The sequence below is a fragment of the Zea mays genome, chromosome 3, assembly GCF_902167145.1.
Source record: "Zea mays cultivar B73 chromosome 3, Zm-B73-REFERENCE-NAM-5.0, whole genome shotgun sequence".
Classification (NCBI taxonomy): domain Eukaryota; kingdom Viridiplantae; phylum Streptophyta; class Magnoliopsida; order Poales; family Poaceae; genus Zea; species Zea mays.
The window spans coordinates 201,214,005-201,235,042 of NC_050098.1; the positions used below are offsets into that span (position 1 = coordinate 201,214,005).

Sequence of the window (21,038 nt, forward strand, 5' to 3'; positions counted from 1 at the left end):
CAGTGGCTTCCTCCTCCCCAAATTCCTCTCCTCGTGTCCTCCCTCGCTACCACGCTTGGGTGAAATGCCCTCGCCGCCTCTCCCTGTGCTCGCCCAAATCGTCGCCTCTCCCTCCCTGTCGCCCCTGCGCCACGGTGCTTCACGCCGTTGAAGTCACTTCACTCATCCCGCCGATGCAGTCGCCCACACCGCCTCCTCCCCTCCTCCGCTCAAGCCGCACCGCGACAGCTACACGCCGCGATGTCAGCTGCCAGCAGCGCCCCCCTCTTAACAACGTCGCGACGTCCTCGTGGGCTAAACCCCCTCCATCACTTCTTCCCGTCGAGATGCACAACACCGCGAGATCCATCCACCTTCTCCAGCACCCCCACCCCCGCTCAAATGGTGTCGCGATGTCCGCCACCAACAGCGCCCCTTCCCCCCTCTCAAACAACGTCGCGACGTCTGCGAGTTCTGTAAGGAATGATGAATAACTCCCAGTCGTGATTATTCTTCTTCAGCCTTCTATCCTTCCGAGTTCTTTTTGGTGCAGGTGCATGTGGGGTCATCTTGGCACGATGTGCGACCATCGATGAAGTAGCAGCTGCCTTCCCACAACGTCACTATCCGCCTCCTGTGTGTGCCAGTAACCCCACCCCTCCTCAAACATCATACTAATGGTCATGATCAGGCATGTCGTCTAAAAAATTTTAGCAGACATTTTAATCCAAAAATCATAATTCAAAACACAAAGAAATGAGAAATTTAGAATTATGTCATTATAGAAACTGGACTTCATCCAAATGTCGTCATGTGAGAATGGTTTTCGCTAATACACCATTCTCAAACGTGATCTTCCCTACAAAATAAAATTTAGTAGTTATTTAGTAGTCATAATTATTTTACCCCTGCACCAAATCCTCGGTACTTCCATTTGGTTGAGTGTGTTCTAAATTTCCTTAAATCTCACATGTGTGCACCTGCCTAGATTGTGGCAGTCGGGTGATTGAGCTTTAACCTTGAAGTCCTAGGATAATGGTGGCAAACCTTTCTTCAAGTGTATTAGAAATGAATGAAAAACATGTAAGTATTGCATCTGTCAGCCTTCATGTTATATTTTTCCCAATAAGTGTCATTTCTTTAGCCCTATTTAATAGTACTTTATCTACGCTGTTGTCTGTCATTTTACGTACCTTTACTCATTACTGTTCTGAATTAATTTGTGTACATTCATTCCAAATACGTATTTACATACATGGACATCTACATGGTGTTCAATAGAACATGAGTGAATCGCTACAATTAGCCAAAGAACATGAAAAACAAGATACATGTTTTATTTTTTTATTGAGAGAGGCATACCTTCTACAATAATTACTCTTGAAGTTATAATATATACTCTTACAAAATCCATTGTAGTGAAAAATTTATCACCTATTTACATTTGCAGATTGAGTCTTCAGTGTTTGGGTAAGCCTTTCATATTCTGGTCGTTAAATGCATTGTTACTTTCAATTGTATAATTCACAACCAGTTTCATGTTTTTTAGTTGATGTTAGATTTGTATGATTCACAATCAGTTTCATAATTTTGAGGCAATGTTAGAGTCGGTTTTCTATGCGTGCGGGGGGCGCAACCAAGTACAACAATAAATTGTAACTGACATTGTTGAACACATTACACATGGCTGGTGCCTGGTGCTGAACCGTTGATGCACGGTTGTTAGCGGTGGCAGACAAAAGGAATTTAGAAGCAACTAAAATCTTATTGCTACCTTGCTTCTAGAAAATCAGATAGATTCTATAAATTGCGACCGCAAAGTCGGATTGCTACCTTGCATGAATGATGCAGCCTGCCTTAATCTGTTAACTTAAACTTTAATGTTACCAAACTCTGGAGGCTTAGCGCTAACCGGCACAGACTAGGCACTTACAATGATGCATGTTCGGGAGGGGTGATCATAGATGGAGTTGATCTTCACAAACCTAAAAAAACTTTGCAGAGTACCGGCTGACAGCGGCTGCGGCGAAGCTATCTGAGCGGTAGCGGAGTACTAAGGGGTGGAGAGAGGGAGCACTGTCTCATGCATGAAATAAAGTCTCCAAAACAAAAGATTTGGTCCAGAGGTAAAAATGTCTGACCAAAGGCTGGCATTCAGATAAATCAGTTTTATGTTTCAAATAACTCATAAATGGCATTTAAATTCTAGCAGTGCAAAGAACAAAATCAAACAAGATAATAATCAGTTTTGTCATAAATTATTTTTTAGAATAAAAAAATGTTTAAGAACTGTATAAGCACACCTACAATTAGCAACCTCTGAAGATTTGTATGAACTAATATTTATGTGTAACCATGACAACATCACACGTTAGACCCTTGAAAGAAGCCATATCATGTTTCCAAATATTAGGCTAAATGTCTGAATAAAAGAAGAAAAAACACTAGGTACAGTTTTTTGCCAAGATAGTGTCGACGAGGAAACAACAGACACATTGTAAGTGATTCTTGCAGTACCAATATTCCCATGAACTTATTACTAAAGAAGATGTCTTTGTGATGGTACATTTGTCCATATTTCTTAATCATATATGGCACACTGTACATTTTCCCTCCTAGTGTTTTGGAATCCTTATTTATGGTACTAATAAGTAGCATTCTAATCTGCATATGGTTGTTTTGTTACAAAGTCATATTCTATCACCATAATTTATTAAAGAGAAAAATGTTTGGTTGCACAATTACAAGCTTGCTTTGTTTGATTCTACTTGCAGCGCGGCCACACGGGCCCAACAATAGCAACGTCACATGGTGGTTGCCATTGTCACGTCGAGCTCTCCCTCTCCACCAACTAACAGTTCCTGACGGTGGAGCAGAAATTCATTAAGAGCATATAGGGATTCACAAGTGGTACATGTATTTTGTCTTTCTTTCTTTCTTAGTATTATATAAACTACATACTGTATTTGGACATGCATTGTTTATTCTCTGCAATCGGTTAACCCTGGACTGCTTGCAACTATCCCCAGTTACAAAATAGTGCTTCTTTTCTGTCATAACTTTTCAGGCGTCCATAGTAAATGAAATTGGTGCATATATTTGAGTTGACTAACAATGCTATAACTAACCTGCAATTTGTTGATTTCCTTTTTACTGCTAGATTTTGAGCCCAACAATCTTGCTGCCATCGATACTCCTGGTTCGTATATTTGGTTACTCAAAACATGAGATGATCCTCTGAAGTAGAAAGGGAAACACCGAATATGCTCTTGCTGAAATATTCTATAGAAAGACACAATTCCATTTTGGCAGATGCAAGTGGAGGATTTGGTGACATGTTTTGCTGTGAAGTTTGCGAACCATGGTAAACCAACACCTATTGCTTTGATATAATCATCTCGATCACTGGTTGATGTATTTGAACAGGTATCCGAAAGCCTCTGTCACCTTGTCAAAAAATTGTCTCTTTAGTATCTTTGTTGACCGTCTTGCTTTTGTTGTTTATAGGACATGAATGATGGCAAAGTTGTATGCGTCGTTGGATTTGCCTTTCTGTTTGCAGTTGATGTAAGGAAATGCTATGCTGCAACTTTTGCCACTTTTGTGTTATCATGATAAGCAGTGCTTCCCGGCTGGGAAATGAAAGTCTTGGATTGTCTTTGGTGGTAGGTGACATCAAATCCTTGTGTTTCTTGTGAGATTAATTTCTTTCACACGAAAAAATGGCGGGCTACATAGATTATTAGTTATGCACCAGATAGGAAATGCACAGACTTTGTAGGTGTGACAAAGAGGCAAGATAATATATTTTGTGGATGTATCTTAGATTTTACAATGCTGATGAGGTGGCGCCTTGCATTTTGCGACATGGTTAGTGGGTCTTTCTACGTGGATTGCATTATGCAGGGACGGCTAGTTCCTTACCCAAATGTGGTTAAAGTTAGGAACAGTCTTCTCCCTGAAATTGATTTAGTGATTTCAAACAGACTTATATGTGTGTTGCAGGTATGGTTATTCTACTCATGGAAGATCTACAGGGAAGGTATCTTTTGTTCTTATATTTTGGTTGCTTAACAAATACCTTATGTAGAAACTATAATCTTCTCTCTAACCATATCTTAGTGGAAAGTTTATTCTTCCATTGAACATCCCACTGAGTGTAATGCATATGCAGAAATGCATATGCAGAAATTGAGGTAGCATATAACTGCCGCAAGGGAAAATATGGTGTAGCAGATGAGGATATAATCTTATATGGTCAATGTGTTTGAATTGGTCCAACCATTGATATTTCTTCGCGGTTGCTAGACTTGAGAGTCGCAGTTTTGCATAGTCCTATATTCTATCTGCACTAAGAGTAATATATACAGCCAAGCGGACGTTTGGTTTAACATTTACAAGGTATGTTTGGTCCTTTTGTTTTTTGGAATTAATGGTTGTCCGATGCTTGTCATTCATATGAGTTCTAATATCATGCCCCCTTAAAGTACTCATCATCAAAAGTTTCCATGTGAATGTTTTAAATGTAGATTTAAAGGGTTGAAAGACATCAAACAGTTATTCAAACATGATCTTAAGTGTCGTGAAAGACTACAAGTGAGGTTCAACTTGGCAAATTGTTTTTCTAGTAACTAAGGAGCAACAATGCTATGTATTTTAGCTTGACTTATATATCTAAGTACTTACATTTTTGGAATCGGGCAAACAGTGATAGTTTGAATCACATGTTTTGCCAAAAGGAATTATTAGAACTGTTCAAAAGTTAGGAAAAAATACATATTTATGCTTTCTTATGCACGGGTAAATTGCTCTGTTCATATATAAAAAAAATAATTGTAGTATTATTGCTTATATTGATTTTAAATGATGACCTTATTAGATGTGCCATCGAGACCACATATATTAGCATTTTGTAACTAAATACAATGCATGAATATATATAGATAGCCTTTACATCGTGCTACATGCTTCCTAGAAATAAGGAACCATTACAACATATATATTTTTGATGATGTACAACTTCGTCATCGGATATACCGTTCCTTCTTTTTTACATACATTTTGATAAGAATGTCAAAATGTTAAAAAAATAGCGCGCGCATGGCGCGCGTTAGACACTAGTAGATTTCAGAACTATCATGAAGCGCGTGCTCGCTGGTTGTTAGTTGTTACAGAGCAACAGCCCAGGGAGGCCAAGATGCTACTTAGCTACTAAAACCAACTGACAACAAGTGCACAGCCCAGTGGGCCGCTAAGCTGCAAGAAAACCCTCGCCCCTCGTTCTGGATTGAGATTCTCTGCAGAGGCTGCGATGTTGGGCCGTCCTGCCCTGCCCGGTGGGTATATGTAAGCTCAGACCGCCACCGGAACCTTCTCGAGCCCGCGGCCGCACACCTCCGCCCGAAGCCGCCAGTCGGACTACGAACGGCGGCGGCGCCTCGGCTCCCCTGATCTCCCTCACCGGAATGGACGGCCAGGCTCCGCCGCTTCTCGACGCCGTCGTGCTCGAGCCCCTTGCAGTTGGCGACGAGCTCCATCCGCGGCGTCCTGTCGAGGTGGAGGACGCTCCGGCCGCCGCTCCGCCCTCCGGTATGGACGGCCAGGTTCCACCTCTCTACAACGTCACGCGGGATCCTCTGACCGTATCCGACGAGCTGCAGCCCACGGGCGAGGTGGTGGATGACGCCCTACTCGTCGCGCCCGATATCGTCAAGGGCGAGGTGATGGAGGACGACATCCTACCCGTCGCAACCGACATCATCAACGACGCCGCCTCGGAGTGCCCCGAGGCTGGCAGTGATGGCGTCGTGCTCACCGACGAGCTCCGCAATCGCATCGTCAAGCAGGTACGCTCTCTGTGGACATCCCCTCTGCAACTTCTCTTCCCATATGAGCTGGTTCTGCTCAATATGTTGACTCCTAAATTTCTACACGTAAAGTGCTTAATCTGATATACTTGCCTTCTGAAACATGAAACACTTTTAACTTGCAGGTGGAGTACTATTTCAGCGATGAGAACCTTCCTACGGACGAGTTCCTGCTGAATTATGTGAAGAAGAACAATAAGGGCTTTGGTAAGTATCTGTCGCCTGAGGTTGTAAATTTTAGCGTAAACACTGATAATGCGGTGCTGACTACCTCAGATATTCTAGTTACTTAGCTGTGTAGGGTGTCACTACCAGGCTGTAGTTGTAACGTATTGTCTGAAATTCTTTTGGTAACTGTTTAGTGTTCAGGTTGTGCTTTATTTTGTTCTACATCACAATTATTTTCTGCTAAGATGCTTGGATTGATATATTCTGTTCTTCAGCATTGATCAATGTGCAACTCTTCTTCTCTTGTAGTGTTTTTCCCTATTTTTAAAACACCAGTGATTTAATTTTCCCCAGCACTCGTACATGTGAAATGGAGATGAAAATGATGAAATGTGACAGGTACTTATGACGAGGCCTTTGCATTGGTACTCCTGGTGCAGCTTTCTTTAAGTTGTGCTGAGAAGCTTGTCTAGATCTCTGTGAATACCAAATTTATTGATTTTCTGATTCACTCCATTCCACTAAGAACATTATGGACTGGAACCTTCTGATGAGCCATCGCATAGACATAGTGCTTGCTAAGTATTTGTAGCCCTTTGATACTTTTTCATATGTGTTACTGAGACATACTATCTTGGTTGTGGGACCATGAGGATATGCAAATCTGATCCTGTAGCAAATGTTGCCTGGTTTTCTGCCATGGTAGCTTTGCCTTTTTGACATCGCCAGGAAATGATATGTACCTTACTCATCTGAGTTGTCCCTTACCCCCATCATATTTGATCAAACTGAATGTTTACTACATTTGAGGTGCGTGGCATGTGTGTCTCACATATAAAGAATGTTTTATATTCTCCAGAAGAATTTCTATAATTTATCTGTGATCACATGTAGGATGTGAATTTTATGATTATTATAGTGGTGTCAGGGACAATGTATTTGGTGTTCCTGTTCTTAGTTTTTTTAGCCGAGACTCAAATTTTACACAAGGTCATAATGCAGTCTGAACTAAAAAATGTCTTATTCTATTATCTAAAGCTGAAATTCTAAATGAGGCCTAACTTACGTGTCCTGGTGAGGACTCAAGTGAATAGTTTGCACAGAACTGATGTTTTTGTTGGTATTTATAATAGTATTTTTTTGGTTTCAGTTCAAGTTTCATGTTAATACCTTTCTCTTTTTTTATAGCTTATGCTTTTATTGTGTGTGTTTCTGCATTAGATATTGGTGCATGTAAGCTGTATTTCGTTAAAAAAATCACATGTTGGTTCTCTTCCATTGCACATTTGTGGCTTTTGGCTGCTTATTAAAATCAGAAGCATTAGCTAAAGAACAAGACTACTTGAGTTAATCACTGTTTATTATTTTAGTGCTCTATGTTATATATTGAATGAATATACATCGATATTTTCTACCACTGGATTTGTGCGAGCGCTCTTCTAATGGTTGTTTTTAATAATAGTTCCTATTGAGATCATCGCATCATTTAGGAGAATGAAGAAACTCGTTCAAGACCTCTCAGTAATTGAAGCTGCACTCAGGACATCATCAAAGCTGGTAGTATTTTGCAATTTCAATCTGTGCGGACACTTTGAATTACTTACCGTCTGTTAGTAATGCACACTCGATTGCCATGTCAGGTTTTAAATTTTGGGACATAATTGTCTGCACCTTCTATTTTAGGTTGTAAGTTCAAATGGGAAACGGGTCAGGAGGTTACATCCATTGCCACACAAAGAATTGAAAGATTCAAAGGTAAATAACTGATTCCATCCTTATTGGACTGCATTATACCTAGGGTATCTGAATTGCAACAACTTAAAGAGAATACATTGTATTTGCAGAAAAGCACTGTTTTGGTCGAAAATCTACCTCCAGATTTCTCAATGGAGAGTATTCAGGAAAAATTCGCAACAGTGGGCAAGTATGTTTTCTGTTCATTCGTAGTTGTATGTGCTTCCTATTGACTCGTTTTATAATATATTCTGATACTGTAATGTACCTTTTCATATCTCAGAGTTGTGAACATAACAATTAATGATCCAGAATCAGTGAAAGAATTTTCAACTGCTAAGAAGCCTGACTTCAATTTAAGTTTTAAGGTATGATCTCAACATTATGTAGTATTTCCATTATTGCTGACATTTTAATTGGAAACTCTTTTAATTGTGTTTCCTGCTCCTAAGTACAACAAACAGTAACATATTTATGTCTAGATTTCAGGGGAAAACACTGTTATACTCCGTTTGGATGTAGATATTGGAGCACATAATTGAGAATTAGAATCAGTTTTCCTAAATTCTATTGTTTGGTTGCACTTGGAATTGAGATTTGAAAAGAGGCTCAAATTCCCTGGAATTGGACTATAACTAGAAACCCTCTCCCAATACAAAGCCTCACCCCTCGGTATTGTGTGGAATTCACACAATTCCAAACTCCAATTCAGTGATATCCAAACAATAGAATTGGAATTACATCTCATTTCAATACCATGCCTGATTTGGTTTTCAACCCAATTCAATTCCATCATCTCCAATATTGACATCCAAATGGAGCATTAGATTGTGTTAGTTATATTATTTGTCAATCAAGTTAATGAAGCAGATTTTCACAGGCTCATGTACTTGTTGAATATGAAGCAGTGGAGGCTGCTGAGAAGGCTGTGAGTTTCTCATCTCCTATCTAATAATAATAGATTTGGTTTGTATGCCTAGAATAATCAACTTCTTATTCGATTATCTGTTCTGGCCATATTAGGTTACTGCCCTAAGTGATGAGAGCAACTGGAGAACTGGGATGAAAGTCAGGCTTCTGTCTAAACAAAGTGTAATGGGACCAGGAAAGTATAAAAAACCTTCTAAAGAAAATCAAGATGCAGTTTCCAAAATGATTGATCAGAATCAACATTCAAAAGAAGACCAGCTTAAAACCTTGGAAAAGATCTCCGGTGCTGATGCAGTGGGGATTACCAAGGACAGAGATAATTTGAAACCTGTTTTTATCACTGAGGTATAATTTTTTTCATACTTCTAACTGCCTTTGTCTGTTACTGTGTTTAGTGTGCATCACTTGCTGTTTTCACTTTTTTGCTGATAGTTTGGACCTTTCTTCTTGAACTATTCATATGCTGGGAGCTTGAGACTGAATAGTCGATTTGCATTATTTCCTAGGAGCTTGAGACTGAATAGCCGATTTGCATTATTTCCTAGCAGAATTTTTTCTAATAGACAGATTATGACTATTTGCACCCCAAAATTGCACTATATGTATTTTTGCTTATAGCCTGTTGGTTATACATCTAGACTGAGCACCAAGATCAGAAGCCAAATGCTAGAGGACGAAAAGGATGGTACAAAGGTCAAGGTCAGATGCAGCAAAATGCAAACAAACAAGGTATTCATACAATTAAATGTACTGAATTCATGAACACGATTTTTCTTCGTAGCGATACAACAATGGTATTTTCTTTTACATGTCATGAAGTTTATTTTTAGACTGTGTCCAGCAGTTTACCCATATGGTTATCCGAAACACTGTTTTGCACTGCAATGTTCGTAGAGTGGAGTTTGAATATAGGTATGGGTATATGAGTAAATTGCTGGAGATAGCCTTATATCTACTATGCCTAGGTATGCAAGTTCTAATTATTTTTGGTTATTGGGTTGACTCAAACTTGCTCACATGAACTATAATGACACTTTATGTAATTTGGGTGAGGAGGAAATGAACTAGAATGACCTTTAACCGTAATTAGTTAACTGACCCAAAGAAACACCATGGGGTACCCCACTTGCATCGTTATCTATACCATGAAGACTTGATCCTTAGTTAATTCTCGTATTCTTTCTGCAGTGCAGTGAAATGGTTTATGTTGCCGTTATTATTTGTCGAAACTACAGCTTGTTCTGTTTTTTGTCCAGAGTACCTGGAATTTGATATGTTATTTTTTTACAATGTCTTGTAGATGAATTTTAAGCATGGTTATCCTAAGAACACTTCCTGCCATCTGCACAGATCTTTTATTCTCCTGTGATTTTGACAAACATGTAAAACAGCTAGCTGCTTGAAATTTCAATAATTCATACCCATCCTTAACTTTTCCGAAACCAATTCGTCACATATATGTTTTGTATTTCTGCTAGTGTGGGATTGATATAATTTGTTTTCTTATTATTTGCATATCAGGCAGTTGTGGTTCCGAGTCATTAAACAAGCCTATTTCTGGACCGAGGATGCCAGATGGAACAAGGGGCTTCACACTGGGACGTGGTAGATCTCTTCCACTACAGAAGTCTGAGAAGGCTGAAGAGTAGAGCTACCAAAAAAGGCCTGTTAAGAACCTTATCCAAAGAAGCTGGGTAAAATCTAACAGAAAACCTTTGCTTTTTTTTTTTTGAAACTTAAGATCATCGAAGCCGTTCTTTGCATGGAATGGGACACAGAAGAAAGGGAATCTTGGAATGGCTTTCTCTCTGCAAGAAATGGAACACAAAAGGGAATCTGGGAATGACTTGTACAGAAACACAATTGTCTGGGGGTAGTTCCGAGTTCACTCGTATGGAACACAGTAGAACCTTTGCATGTTTCCTGACTTGCATTGTGTCATATACTCGTATCATGCTGCATGCAGCATTGCAGCCCTGTTTGCAATTTCAGCAGCCGGGGGCTGGGGCCGTGAGCCCGTGACCCTGCACCATCCGGGTCTACCACGAGCCCCCCTGTTCTGCGAGGCGTTTGGCCCCTCATCCCTATGGATCTGTACTCTGTAGGCTCTCCTTATAACGCATGATTGGGATTGAAAAACACATTGAATAGAAAATAAATGTAGGAATACATATGCAAAACAGAGTTATGAAAAACACAGAAGTTTCCTATGTTTTGTCCTGCGTAGACTACAGAGTGGGGTTTGGGGTTTTTAATATGAGGTGAGATAGGGAGTTTGATGAAGATGGGCTGTTACATAGGATAGGAATGAGAATCCTACGTTTTTTCCTCTCAGGAATGAGATCCTACGTCGTTAAGCTGGGGTCACCGGCGCACTGAGATCAACGTCAAGCACAGTAACTGCATGGACCACAATAACTGCACAACATGGACATAGTCGGCATAATTTATCGTCTCGGTCATGGTTTAATACCATGTCGTATCTTGATCGGGCACGCATGGTGGTAAAACTAAAAGAACGTCCACGTCTGATCGTTTCAACCACGATTGCATCACCCTAGCGTGAGGCACCCGCAGCAACGCTGACAGTCGGACCCGGACCAGCCAGCAGCTACGTAACCTCCTACACCTGCGTGCATGGCCGTCGGCGCTGCAAGCCTGCACTGCTGCGGTTGTCGGCAACTATTATGGCTCTATTTGGCAGACGTTCCAAACCTGGTTATCTACCGTACAGTTTTGTAGAGAGAAATAATTCTCTACTAATTCTGTGAAGTGATTCTCTGAAATAAACAAAGAGGAAGGACGCTGAAAAAAGTAACTTCTTCTAATTCTATGGAAAAAAATTTTTCTCCATCGTGATTTTGAAAGTCGCTTCTCTCAGAATCAGCTTCTACATAGAAATCAGAATCAGATAGAACTCTATCAAATCGGCCCTACGATGTTTGGTGTGCTCGAGTTGCAGTTTTTCTTCCTGTTGTTTGGTAAAACTGGTGAATTGTTTCTTTTTAACATGGAAGAGATCAATCTCCATCGCTCAATAACTGGGGCCAAATCGTTGGCCAACAGTTCATATAAACACAACATGGAATAACAGGGACGACAACAGTACCCGGACTCAACTTATTTAGTCCCTTAACGCCGCTAAACCATGGGCCACCCTATTACATAAACGCGATTTGTGACATACTACCCATGAACTGAAGTTGCATCTCAACAGCTCCTTCATTTCCCAGATAGGGCTCTAGCTAGGAGCACCAGCATGGTAACAGTAGTGTTGAACTATTGATGCCAGCGGAAACATTGGACAGTCACTGTTCTCAGATCTACCGTGCTGGGTTCTGGCTGCCGTTTTCACCATCTCCCGACATCATTCCCATCCCTCCTGTTTAACTAACCCCAGTCAAACACTATTATACGAAGCAGTAGCAGCCGTCACCGGCACTGCTGGATCAATTATCACGACGATTCAACACGAAATGGATCGGAGCAGTAGTGCCATTGCGCAAATGGATAAGGACTGAACTGACGGCGTCCTGAGCGGCTGAACCCGTACCCACGCACCAACACCATGGGCCATGACAATTGGCAGGCAGGCACGCCGACCCTTGGACCTGCTAGGCGCGTACTTGGACGGTGCACTGGTCCAGAGATGAATCTCGTACAGACAGACCACAGAGACGCAAAGCTCATTCAACCAGCTCCATCATCGACAAATTAACAGAAGCTTGGTTTGAACGTCTCAACAGTTCCGTGCTCTCCTGATCCTTAATCCATGCTTGCTCCCAGCAAAAGCAATAATCTCTCATCAGACGGACCTATGGACAGATGGCGGGCGCGATCGGGAACCATGACCATGAGCGCTGTCGAGTGGTGTCCGGCCCACATGCCGCGTTGGTACGAGACCGCCCGGTCACCTGGCCCTCAACCCCTCATGGTCATGGCCGACGCAGCTCCGTCCTTAGCTGGCAAGTCCCACCCTCGGAGGCTATAAGACACGAGCTCCCCGCTGCCTCAATCACATGCCCTGCCATGCATGGTCAGTGATCTCCTCCTCCTCCTTTTCCTCTCTCTCTCTCTCTCTTTCTCTCACTCCCGCGCGTACCTGTTGGGAAAAAAAAGTACCTACTACAGCTTGGCTACAGTTTTGATAAACTACACACACATGGACAGCAGTCAGCAGCAGCAGAAACAAGACGACGTCGACGTCGACGTAATGGAGGTCCCGGAGGTCCACGGCGACCTCCTCATGGAGCTCCTGGACGCGTCCCTCGCCGCCGAGAACGCTGCCCACCACCACCACCACCACCACCACCACCAACAGCTTGGTCTAGCGCCCGACGGCGACGGCGACGGCGACTGTTGGATCGACGACAACCAAGAGAACTACGACAATATGCACGCGCACCAGGGCTGCGAGGACTGCCGCGGCCTCCTCGACGGCATACTGTCCGACTTCGACGACTACGACGGGGGCCCATCACGGCCGAGGTCCCCGCCGGCGCCGTACCGCGTCGTCTTCGGCCACGACGACGACACCCTGCTGGAGCTGGAGTGGGCGGAGGAGGCCGCCATGGACCCGTTCGCCACCAGCGAGTCCGCGGGGGGCTGGTACATGGACGGCCTGGTCATGGCCATGGCGTGGGACGAGCAGCAGGACGGCGGCGGCTTCCCGTTCGAGCCCTGCTACGGATACGAAGGGGAGGCGGGCGCCGCCGGGCAGCTCTATGATGCCAGCCCGCTGTGGGAGTGAGAGTGAAGTAGTGTACCCGGTTACGTCGTCGATCACACGTGTCCGCGTCGTCTGGGCCGTGCCGCGCTGCCGCGCCGGCCTAACTACTCCTCCGTACTTTACTTTTGCGCCGCTTTTGCAAATTTTTTTGAGGATATGAATTTGCTGAAGAGAACTGGACTTGTGTGCCTCTTGTGCTCATTAGTGTTGTGTGGCTCAGATTATCAGAAGCATTCTAGTTTTTGTTCTTTGTTTTATTTTTTTTGTTTGAAAGCTTTGTGCTAAATGAAGTGCATTGTCTACATTCAGGTTTGCTTTACTGCCTGCAGGATGCGTTCGGATGGTTTATGCTCTCGAATCAAAAACAGAGGTCGTGGAGAATGTACTGCATATACGGTATCGCCAGTCTTTTTTAGACATTTTAGTTGCGCCTTGGTACAGTTGTACATGTGCGTTGAGCTTCAAAATTCTGGTTTCCATTATTGCAGAGCACTGTTGTTCCGTGTTTCAGGCGGAGAACAGCTAAAAACCGGGCATACAGAGAGCCTGCAAGAATAACAGTGACCCTCTTGGCCTTGGAGCATGCGGAGAATAGCTTGACCCCGGTCACTGGAAACTGCGCCGTCTGCCCCCACCGCGCGAATCATTGTACGTCGTCGTCCTGATTCCGTCGACAGGAACAGGCGGGTGATCGCGGGTGAATGTTGTTTCTGCTCTTGATGACATGGGTGCCGCTCGCTCTCTGCCGTGCGTGAGGGGAAGCTGCGACATAAGCCTAGTTATTACATTGTACATGTTCTGAATAAACATCTTAAAAGATTGGAGTCCTAATATAATATACGGCCATTTCTCTTTTGCTAGCTAGGTGATCTAACACTAAAAAATATATACTTTCTAATGATTACGAGATCTATTTAAAGATAAAACTTATCATATAATGGCAATATTTCTTCTCTTTTTTTCTACCCTAGGATTAGCAACATGTAACCATATCATTTCTTCTTTCCCTTTTCTACCTCAGTCTTTGCAACTTTTCAAAACTGAAAAAATTACGACGGGAACGGATGCTATATAAAGGGGGAAATTAAAGTTCAAGCTGACTAGTTAAATACGATATTTTTATTTTTATTAAACGATATGCCTTGTGAGTAATTTGAATATTGTGATAAACAATTGACGAAAAAGAGGTGAAATGAGTTTTATATGGATGAAACTATGTCTACAATATTACCTAAATATATTGTCTGTTTTATGTTATTTATAAAACTATGCCAATAAAATATGGCATCCTACAAACACAAATATATAACCTACAGTTAAGGATGGAATGTGCAACACAGTATGTCAAGATTAATTAACCATCATCACGTAAGTGAATTCAGATAGTGACGGTATCAAGGCCCAGCGACCCTAAGGAGTCTGGGCTCCCTTGGAGAACACCTTATATTAGGCCCAAGTGCCAATTAGGGCTCAAATATCCTGCAGTCAATAGTACAAAGGAAGGGGCTAGCTAGTCGTCGAGAGAGAACGACGCCCGGCCTTCAACTCTGAACTCAGACTCAGACACTAAAAAAGATTTAGATAATAACAGTAAGAGTTAGCATGTCCGTTGTCGACACACAACTTTAAACATAGCGGACCGATGGAACTGATTTAGACCTCGGTTAAGCCGACCTTGATCCTAGCCTTTGTCAGGTAGACTCTAAAATATCTTCCAGAAAGACCCTCCATAGAGGAGTACATGAAGGTCAAACTCGGATAAGTTTCCAATCTAGCAAAAGTCGAGTAGGCCGGATTTCACAGAGATGGCCTGGCAACAAGAAGTCGGTTTGGTCGGATTTGTAGTCTAGACGACTTCACACACCTAGTTTAGCTGAACTTGGTGGAAGACGTTGTAGACTTTGAAAACTCGGTCTAGTTGGGTTTAGTGGCTGAGCTTGGTGATCACATTATAAGGTCCCTCTAGCTTGGTAGCCGCTTGCCAAACTTGTTGCTCTTTGATCTAATTGCTAGTATGATTTTAGACACTAGATCTACATCTTGGAACGACTGTGTTTTGACTTTCTTATTGATGCATGAACCTTGTTTTCTCTGTATCCTTGAGAGCCTTTAATCGTTGTATGACACCTCATCGGTATTGTCCACCACCGAATTATGATACATAAACAATAGATAATTTATTTTATTAGCAAGACCAAATGCATCCAAATCTACCTTGTTAGGTAACACAACCTATTGCCCATATACCAACTTAAAAGGAGTAACTTTAGTAGCATCAATGTCTAGACACATGATGTGCCCATAGAGATTTAGATAAATTAGCATTCCATCTCCTTGGATTATCCTGAATCTTCTTTTTTGATAAGCTTGATCAAAGTATTATTACTGTACTAAACTTAGCTATTAGTTTGAGCATAGTAGGGAGATAAGTTTAGTGATTTGATCTCATATATATAATTCGGAAAAATCACGTACCTCTTTTAACGTCTCTTGATCTGTGGTTAACTATTTACCTCTTTTAACCACGTATGGTGTGCTCAGTAATGAAATCAAGCACCTCTTGGCATTTTTACTAATGTAAAAATCATGTACCTATTTTTTCTCCCTACGCTAATCATTTGAGGCATGCAGAGAGAGTATAACCAATAAAATGTTAGTATGTTAGAAAGGAGACAAAAAAAGAAAGATAGCTGCCCACATTGCTAATTCAATTACATCGAACCTGCCAAATATTGTGGTATATAATCACACTACTAAAGGGAAAAAAAGAAAGGCCGTACAAAAATCATGGGTAACCAGATTCCCAGGAATGTAATGCTTCAAAAAAGTGATTTACACAACAGATCAGTTTCCCTGATGACTTTACCACAATTTGCACAGTGAACCAAATCCCAAAATCAACATACAAAGAATTAACGCACACGTGTCAATGGAAGAAGAAAGAAAGAAAGAAGAAAACATCCACATAATCCGAAAAAAAGAGAAATCATGATGCAATGTTCCCTCCATGTTAATTAATGATAAGGCGGGCGGGCTGCACTGCACAGCGGGCACGCGTGGATCGACTGGGTAGCTAGCTCATGAGCTCTTTCTCCGCGCGCACCGGTGGCGGGCCATGGTCAGAGGCAGCAGCGCCGGCTGACATCTTGAGGTTCTGCTGCTCGTAGACCTGGCGCAGCCTCTCGATCTCCTTCTTCAACGCCTCTTGATGAGCTGAAGAACGAAAGATATATGTGTGTATATATACTCAGTGACGTTCGTACGGTTTAAGCAAGAAATTAACGCACACTTACCATCCTTGAAAATCTTGTCCTGAGCAAGAGCTGCGATCCGCTGCTTGAGGTGGCTGTTGCCGACGGTCAGTATGGTACGCTGCTGATCCAGAAATGCCACACGGGGAGACAGCGCGGACACCTCGTTCTGCACAGCAAACGACGCAAACGATCGGTTTTAATTATACAGCTTCTAGTTCTAGCTGAGAGCAAGCGAGCAACTCCGTCGACAAAGATCCGAAACTATTTCTATGTTCAATGTTCATGGACAGGATCCAGCACCAGCTAGCACACACATGTAAAGCTGAATCTGATAGTCTTCTGGAACAAGCTGAGCGTACGGCCATGCATGTGGCGAGTTAACAGAACCGGACCGGACAAGCTGAGCGCCGTACAGCAACGTAACGAATAAAAGAACGCTACTGTGCTTCGACCCCATTGCAGTATTTTGTACGTATAGTGTATACTCACCCAAGCATAAAAGCCACGCGAATTATTCCTGCTCCAACCAAACGGATCTTGCGCAAGGAGGCAAGGCTCGTGTTGTACCACCAGCTTGGTCGACCACCCAGGGACCACAGAGGCATGTGCACTTGGATCATGGCAGTACGCGTGGGGTTCGATTCCTACCGCGCGCGCGCTCCGGCCGGCCGGGGTAAAGGCATCGGCGTGCATGCATGCACGGCCGGGACGACGCGGGGGGAGAGAGCGCCCGCCCCGCCTAGTGTTGCTTTGCTTCCATTCCATGATCCATCCCGGCCGGACGGGTCTTCACACATCACATGCACATGGGCGCGTGTCACTTGCGACGACGCTGTTGCTATTGCGAGCCAGCCTGTGCTGCACGGCGCCGATCTATCACAGCCTACATCTACGACCTTTTGCTAGCTGTTGGCTATTACGCATCAACGCATGCATGTGCTGAAATGACAAGTTATTCGCCGCATCGTCCTCAGGCCTCAGCTCGCTCCAAAGTAAATGCATGTGTGTCCGTGAATTATATGGTATCGATCGTGACCACGCATGTCTGATGATGTCTGTAATTAACTTCAGTAAAATTAATGGCTTGAATCTATCAGAATTTCTTGGTATATATGCACACTATGCATCGGATTCCTATTTTTCTAAAGGAAAATGAACTAATTTTCCTTGATAAAACGGGATTCCTAAACTAGCCCTTGAAGAGGGAAATTTCAGGCCACTTTGCTCCACAGCATGAATGCAGATGCATCATGCTCATGCGTGTCTTTTTTATCGATCGAGTACTACGTTTGTCGGAGCTACTACCAATCGTGTTTACAAAATTGCACATATATATAATTTCTTACGCAAGTTTGTAGGTGTGGGGTGTGGGGTGGGGGGGGGGGGGGGGTTGCATGTGGAGTTGTTTTCCATGCATGTCTGTATCGATCGATCACATTTGAATGAGGTGCCAGATTTCTTCTGCATTTTTCAAGAGAGCTAGCGTTTACGCTCAAGCAGCTACAATTCTTATGCATTATGCGTGATAGCACTGGTTTATTTGTGTTGGAGCAAGAAACTTAGAAGTTTCATAGAATCATAGTATCGATATATCATATATAGTAATGCTGGTGCTTACCTGCAGTGTTGTGACGCTGCGCTCGAGCTCGGAGATGTACTGCAGCTTCCTCACCCGCGACCTCTGAGCTGACTGCCGGTTGGCAAGGATCCTGGAAGAAATTCGGCGCAAGCAAAGGCTCGTTTCAGTCTGCATTTTGCATGCACGCATGGCGGGCTAGCTCGATCGACCGGGCTCACCTCTTCACCCTCTTGGGGTCCCGGATCAGCTCCGTGGAGGCGGCGGCGGCGGCGGCAGCTTGCCCCGTCGCCTGCGCGTCCGCGGCTTCGTTGTGCTCGCCACCATCGAAGCCATTGCAGCTGGTGGTGGTGCTGGTGCCTCCCGCCGCAGGGCCACCGCCGCCGCGCCTATCGCCGTAACTGTCGCTGCTGCCGCCGTTGTTCTCGGACCCTGCCGCGGACGACCCGCCGCCGCCGCCGCCGGCGGCGGCCTCGTCGGGGAACATGGACATGAGCTGGTCGTCGTCGAGCCTGTCGAACTCGCCGGCCGCGGGCGCCACCTCGACGAAGGCGACCGAGTCGCTCAGGGACCTGCGGTGCGCGCCCCGCCGCGACGCAGCGAACTCGGCGAAGTCATCGGCCCACGCCGCCGCGCCGTGGTGGCCGCCCTCCGGCCAGCGGTGCACCGCGGTCGGGACCCTGGGCGGCAGCTGCGCCATATTATGTGCGCGTCCGCCCGATCCCCCGCCGCGCGGACAATGGACAATGTGCTGGCACGGCGGCTCTCTCGATCGTCGTAGCCTGGTGCCGCCAGCAGTGTGCGCGCTCGCTCGCTAGATCTCGCGATAGATGGGCGGCGCGGCGCCTGGAGCTTAGCTTTATAGTGATGCAGTGCAGTAGCTACGAGACCGCACGGCACCACCGTCCTGGCCCCCGGGTAGCTTGTGCCGGGGCGAGGGGATGGAGACGGACGGGAATTGGAATTGGAGGGGTCACATGGGACGAGACTTTTGGAACATGAGGACAGCCTGCGCCAGCTAGCTAGCTAGCTCCTTCCCTGCTCCGAGAGCGATCCAGTATTCCAGTGGAGTGCGCTACGTACGCGTAGCGCGGGTAGTTGTTGGTGGGGGCTCGGCGCGCGGCTGCGGGCTGCGGCTCGTTCGTTTCAAGTGGCAGCGAAAGCTGAAAAGGGGCACGCGAGGCGCCGACCACCCAGCCGAGACAGACAGGCAGTAGATTTACCGCCCGCGGCGCGGATCCACCGCTCGCTCGCTCGCTGGGGGCGCTTGGCTTGAAATGGATCAGCTAGCGGTCGTTGTCGCCCAAAATTGGCCGCGTCACTGTCACCAACGACCCGGTGCGTGGGTGTCGAAGCGATTAGGCAACTAGGGGGAGCGATTACATGTCGTTGCTGATCACATGCATGCCGAGCAGCTTCGTTTTCATGCAGGGCGTCACGAGGATATGATGCGCCCTGCTGGACTGGACCACCATGGCCGATCGGGTCACCACCGGCTTGATTTCTTTGATGGCGACTGGCGAGCGGTGAGCAGGCCGGTGGTGATTCTTCATGCATGCACAGGTGAATCGGAGCGGCGTCGTCGCGTCGATGTAGCTACAGGATAAACAAAGGACTCGGTGGTGGAAGCTTTGCGCCCAAAAGAAACCCATATGCACTGCGGTCGTATCGTTCCGTTCCGTCAGACAGCTGACAGCAGCATCCCCTCGGGATCAGAGATCTAACCGTGCCCGTCTTGTTCCTTGCCGCTCGGGCTCTGTACTGTGTATGATGCGCTTTAATCTACCCACGCCATCCTTAGCTTCTTGATTAATCAATCTGCGTCAGAGGAAAGCCTGTGTGCGGATGTTGGGCTGAATATAAAATTAGCTCAGTCTGATCTCTCCCGAGCAGGGCAACTATATGTAGTGTTTGGATGGATGGATGAAGAGAGATGGAGTGTGATCATTCTAACTTGATCCATATTTGGTTTGGAGGTCAAGAGTCAAGGTCAAAAAATATTCTTTAAAAATAGTGGATGAAGCTATCCCTCAAAAAATAAGGGACAGGGTCAACCTAAGTTTGATCTCGTCCCATCCCTCGTTGACACCGAACCAAACACATCGTAAGTTACTACTTCCGTTCACAAATATATGACATCGTTAACTTTTTTCGAAAACTTTGACCACTTATCTTATTCGAAATATTTATTTAAAAATATAAAATTTTAAGTCAAACACTAACCACCTTAAGTGATAAAACAAATCATAAAAAATAAATAATAATTTATTATTTTCTGGATAAGACGAGTGATAAAAGTTTTTAAAAAAACAACAACAATGTCATATATTTATGAACAGAGAATGAGTATAGTACTTTGGTTTTAGCTTTGGCGCTTCACTTGAGCAGATAGAAACGTGGGAAGTTGAAGGAATAATGGCTGAACATGGTTGTATATTCTTCCTCCATTCTAAATTATTAGTTCGCTTTAGTTTTACTTATTATAAATTAAGATTTACTGTTTCTAATTTGTTTTACATAAAACTGCACCAAAACTAGTCGCTTCTTGTAGTTATTAAACATCAAGTCAGTCCATTAAATTCTTTAAGAAGTAAGACTTGATATTGCATATATTTAAAATATATCGATGTTTATATACTTTTCTAAAACTTAGCTAGAAATCACATATATTTTTTTATTTAAAACAACACCATAGTGTTGTCAATAATATATACTAGGGTACCCAAATCAAGCTTGTCGACGTTTCGAGCCTTGCTCCGACAAGTAAATTTATTGTGCGCGTTCCGGACTTCGGACGGTGT

The 21,038-nt window shown here is 44.0% G+C and overlaps 3 protein-coding genes and 1 pseudogene across 5 annotated transcripts; 3 read left to right on the forward strand and 1 right to left on the reverse strand.

The window, feature by feature from the left end:
• LOC100193734 (ATPase ASNA1 pseudogene) lies at nucleotides 1-3,818 on the forward strand (annotated as a pseudogene). Its single transcript, NR_159676.1, has 7 exons — nucleotides 1-670; nucleotides 978-1,062; nucleotides 1,982-2,105; nucleotides 2,754-2,889; nucleotides 3,140-3,178; nucleotides 3,292-3,405; nucleotides 3,487-3,818. The product of NR_159676.1 is annotated as an ATPase ASNA1 pseudogene (transcript).
• A 1,552-nt stretch (nucleotides 3,819-5,370) lies between these two features.
• Nucleotides 5,371-10,652, forward strand: LOC100216671 (La-related protein 6A). Its single transcript, NM_001143080.1, has 11 exons — nucleotides 5,371-5,825; nucleotides 5,972-6,053; nucleotides 7,477-7,571; nucleotides 7,698-7,769; nucleotides 7,859-7,938; nucleotides 8,032-8,116; nucleotides 8,629-8,676; nucleotides 8,772-9,023; nucleotides 9,317-9,407; nucleotides 10,200-10,372; nucleotides 10,457-10,652. The coding sequence occupies exons 1-10, from the start codon at nucleotides 5,445-5,447 to the stop codon at nucleotides 10,325-10,327; spliced, it is 1,314 nt and encodes a 437-aa protein (NP_001136552.1). The 5' UTR covers nucleotides 5,371-5,444; the 3' UTR covers nucleotides 10,328-10,372; nucleotides 10,457-10,652.
• A 2,043-nt stretch (nucleotides 10,653-12,695) lies between these two features.
• LOC100272690 (uncharacterized) lies at nucleotides 12,696-14,241 on the forward strand. 2 transcript variants are annotated; one of them, NM_001353543.1, is made up of 2 exons: nucleotides 12,696-13,803; nucleotides 13,896-14,241. In NM_001353543.1, exon 1 carries the CDS (start codon nucleotides 12,712-12,714, stop codon nucleotides 13,426-13,428), a length of 717 nt encoding a protein of 238 aa, NP_001340472.1. In that variant the 5' UTR covers nucleotides 12,696-12,711; the 3' UTR covers nucleotides 13,429-13,803; nucleotides 13,896-14,241. The 2 variants fall into 2 exon arrangements, with proteins under 2 accessions (NP_001340472.1, NP_001140617.1); NM_001147145.2 differs by having other exon boundaries at nucleotides 12,696-14,239.
• Nucleotides 14,242-16,095: 1,854 nt separating this feature from the next.
• LOC100272663 (uncharacterized) lies at nucleotides 16,096-19,295 on the reverse strand. The gene is made up of 4 exons (NM_001147121.1): nucleotides 18,459-19,295; nucleotides 18,280-18,370; nucleotides 16,701-16,827; nucleotides 16,096-16,620 (listed from the first exon to the last, which is right to left on the reverse strand). Exons 1-4 carry the CDS (start codon nucleotides 18,935-18,937, stop codon nucleotides 16,481-16,483), a joined length of 837 nt encoding a protein of 278 aa, NP_001140593.1. The 5' UTR covers nucleotides 18,938-19,295; the 3' UTR covers nucleotides 16,096-16,480.
• Between the last annotated feature and the right edge of the window lie 1,743 nt (nucleotides 19,296-21,038).

Excerpts from the sequence above, each read along its gene's own strand:
- LOC100216671 (NM_001143080.1), top strand. The coding sequence starts at position 5,445 with ATGGACGGCCAGGCTCCGCCGCTTCTCGACGCCGTCGTGCTCGAGCCC. Across the intron at positions 7,770-7,858 it reads AAGAATTGAAAGATTCAAAG|AAAAGCACTGTTTTGGTCGA; the intron begins GTAAATAACTGA and ends TTGTATTTGCAG. Across the intron at positions 8,117-8,628 it reads ACTTCAATTTAAGTTTTAAG|GCTCATGTACTTGTTGAATA; the intron begins GTATGATCTCAA and ends AGATTTTCACAG.
- LOC100272690 (NM_001353543.1), top strand. The coding sequence starts at position 12,712 with ATGGTCAGTGATCTCCTCCTCCTCCTTTTCCTCTCTCTCTCTCTCTCT.
- LOC100272663 (NM_001147121.1), bottom strand. The coding sequence starts at position 18,937 with ATGGCGCAGCTGCCGCCCAGGGTCCCGACCGCGGTGCACCGCTGGCCG. Across the intron at positions 18,371-18,458 it reads GACCCCAAGAGGGTGAAGAG|GATCCTTGCCAACCGGCAGT; the intron begins GTGAGCCCGGTC and ends AATTTCTTCCAG. Across the intron at positions 16,621-16,700 it reads GGACAAGATTTTCAAGGATG|CTCATCAAGAGGCGTTGAAG; the intron begins GTAAGTGTGCGT and ends TTCGTTCTTCAG.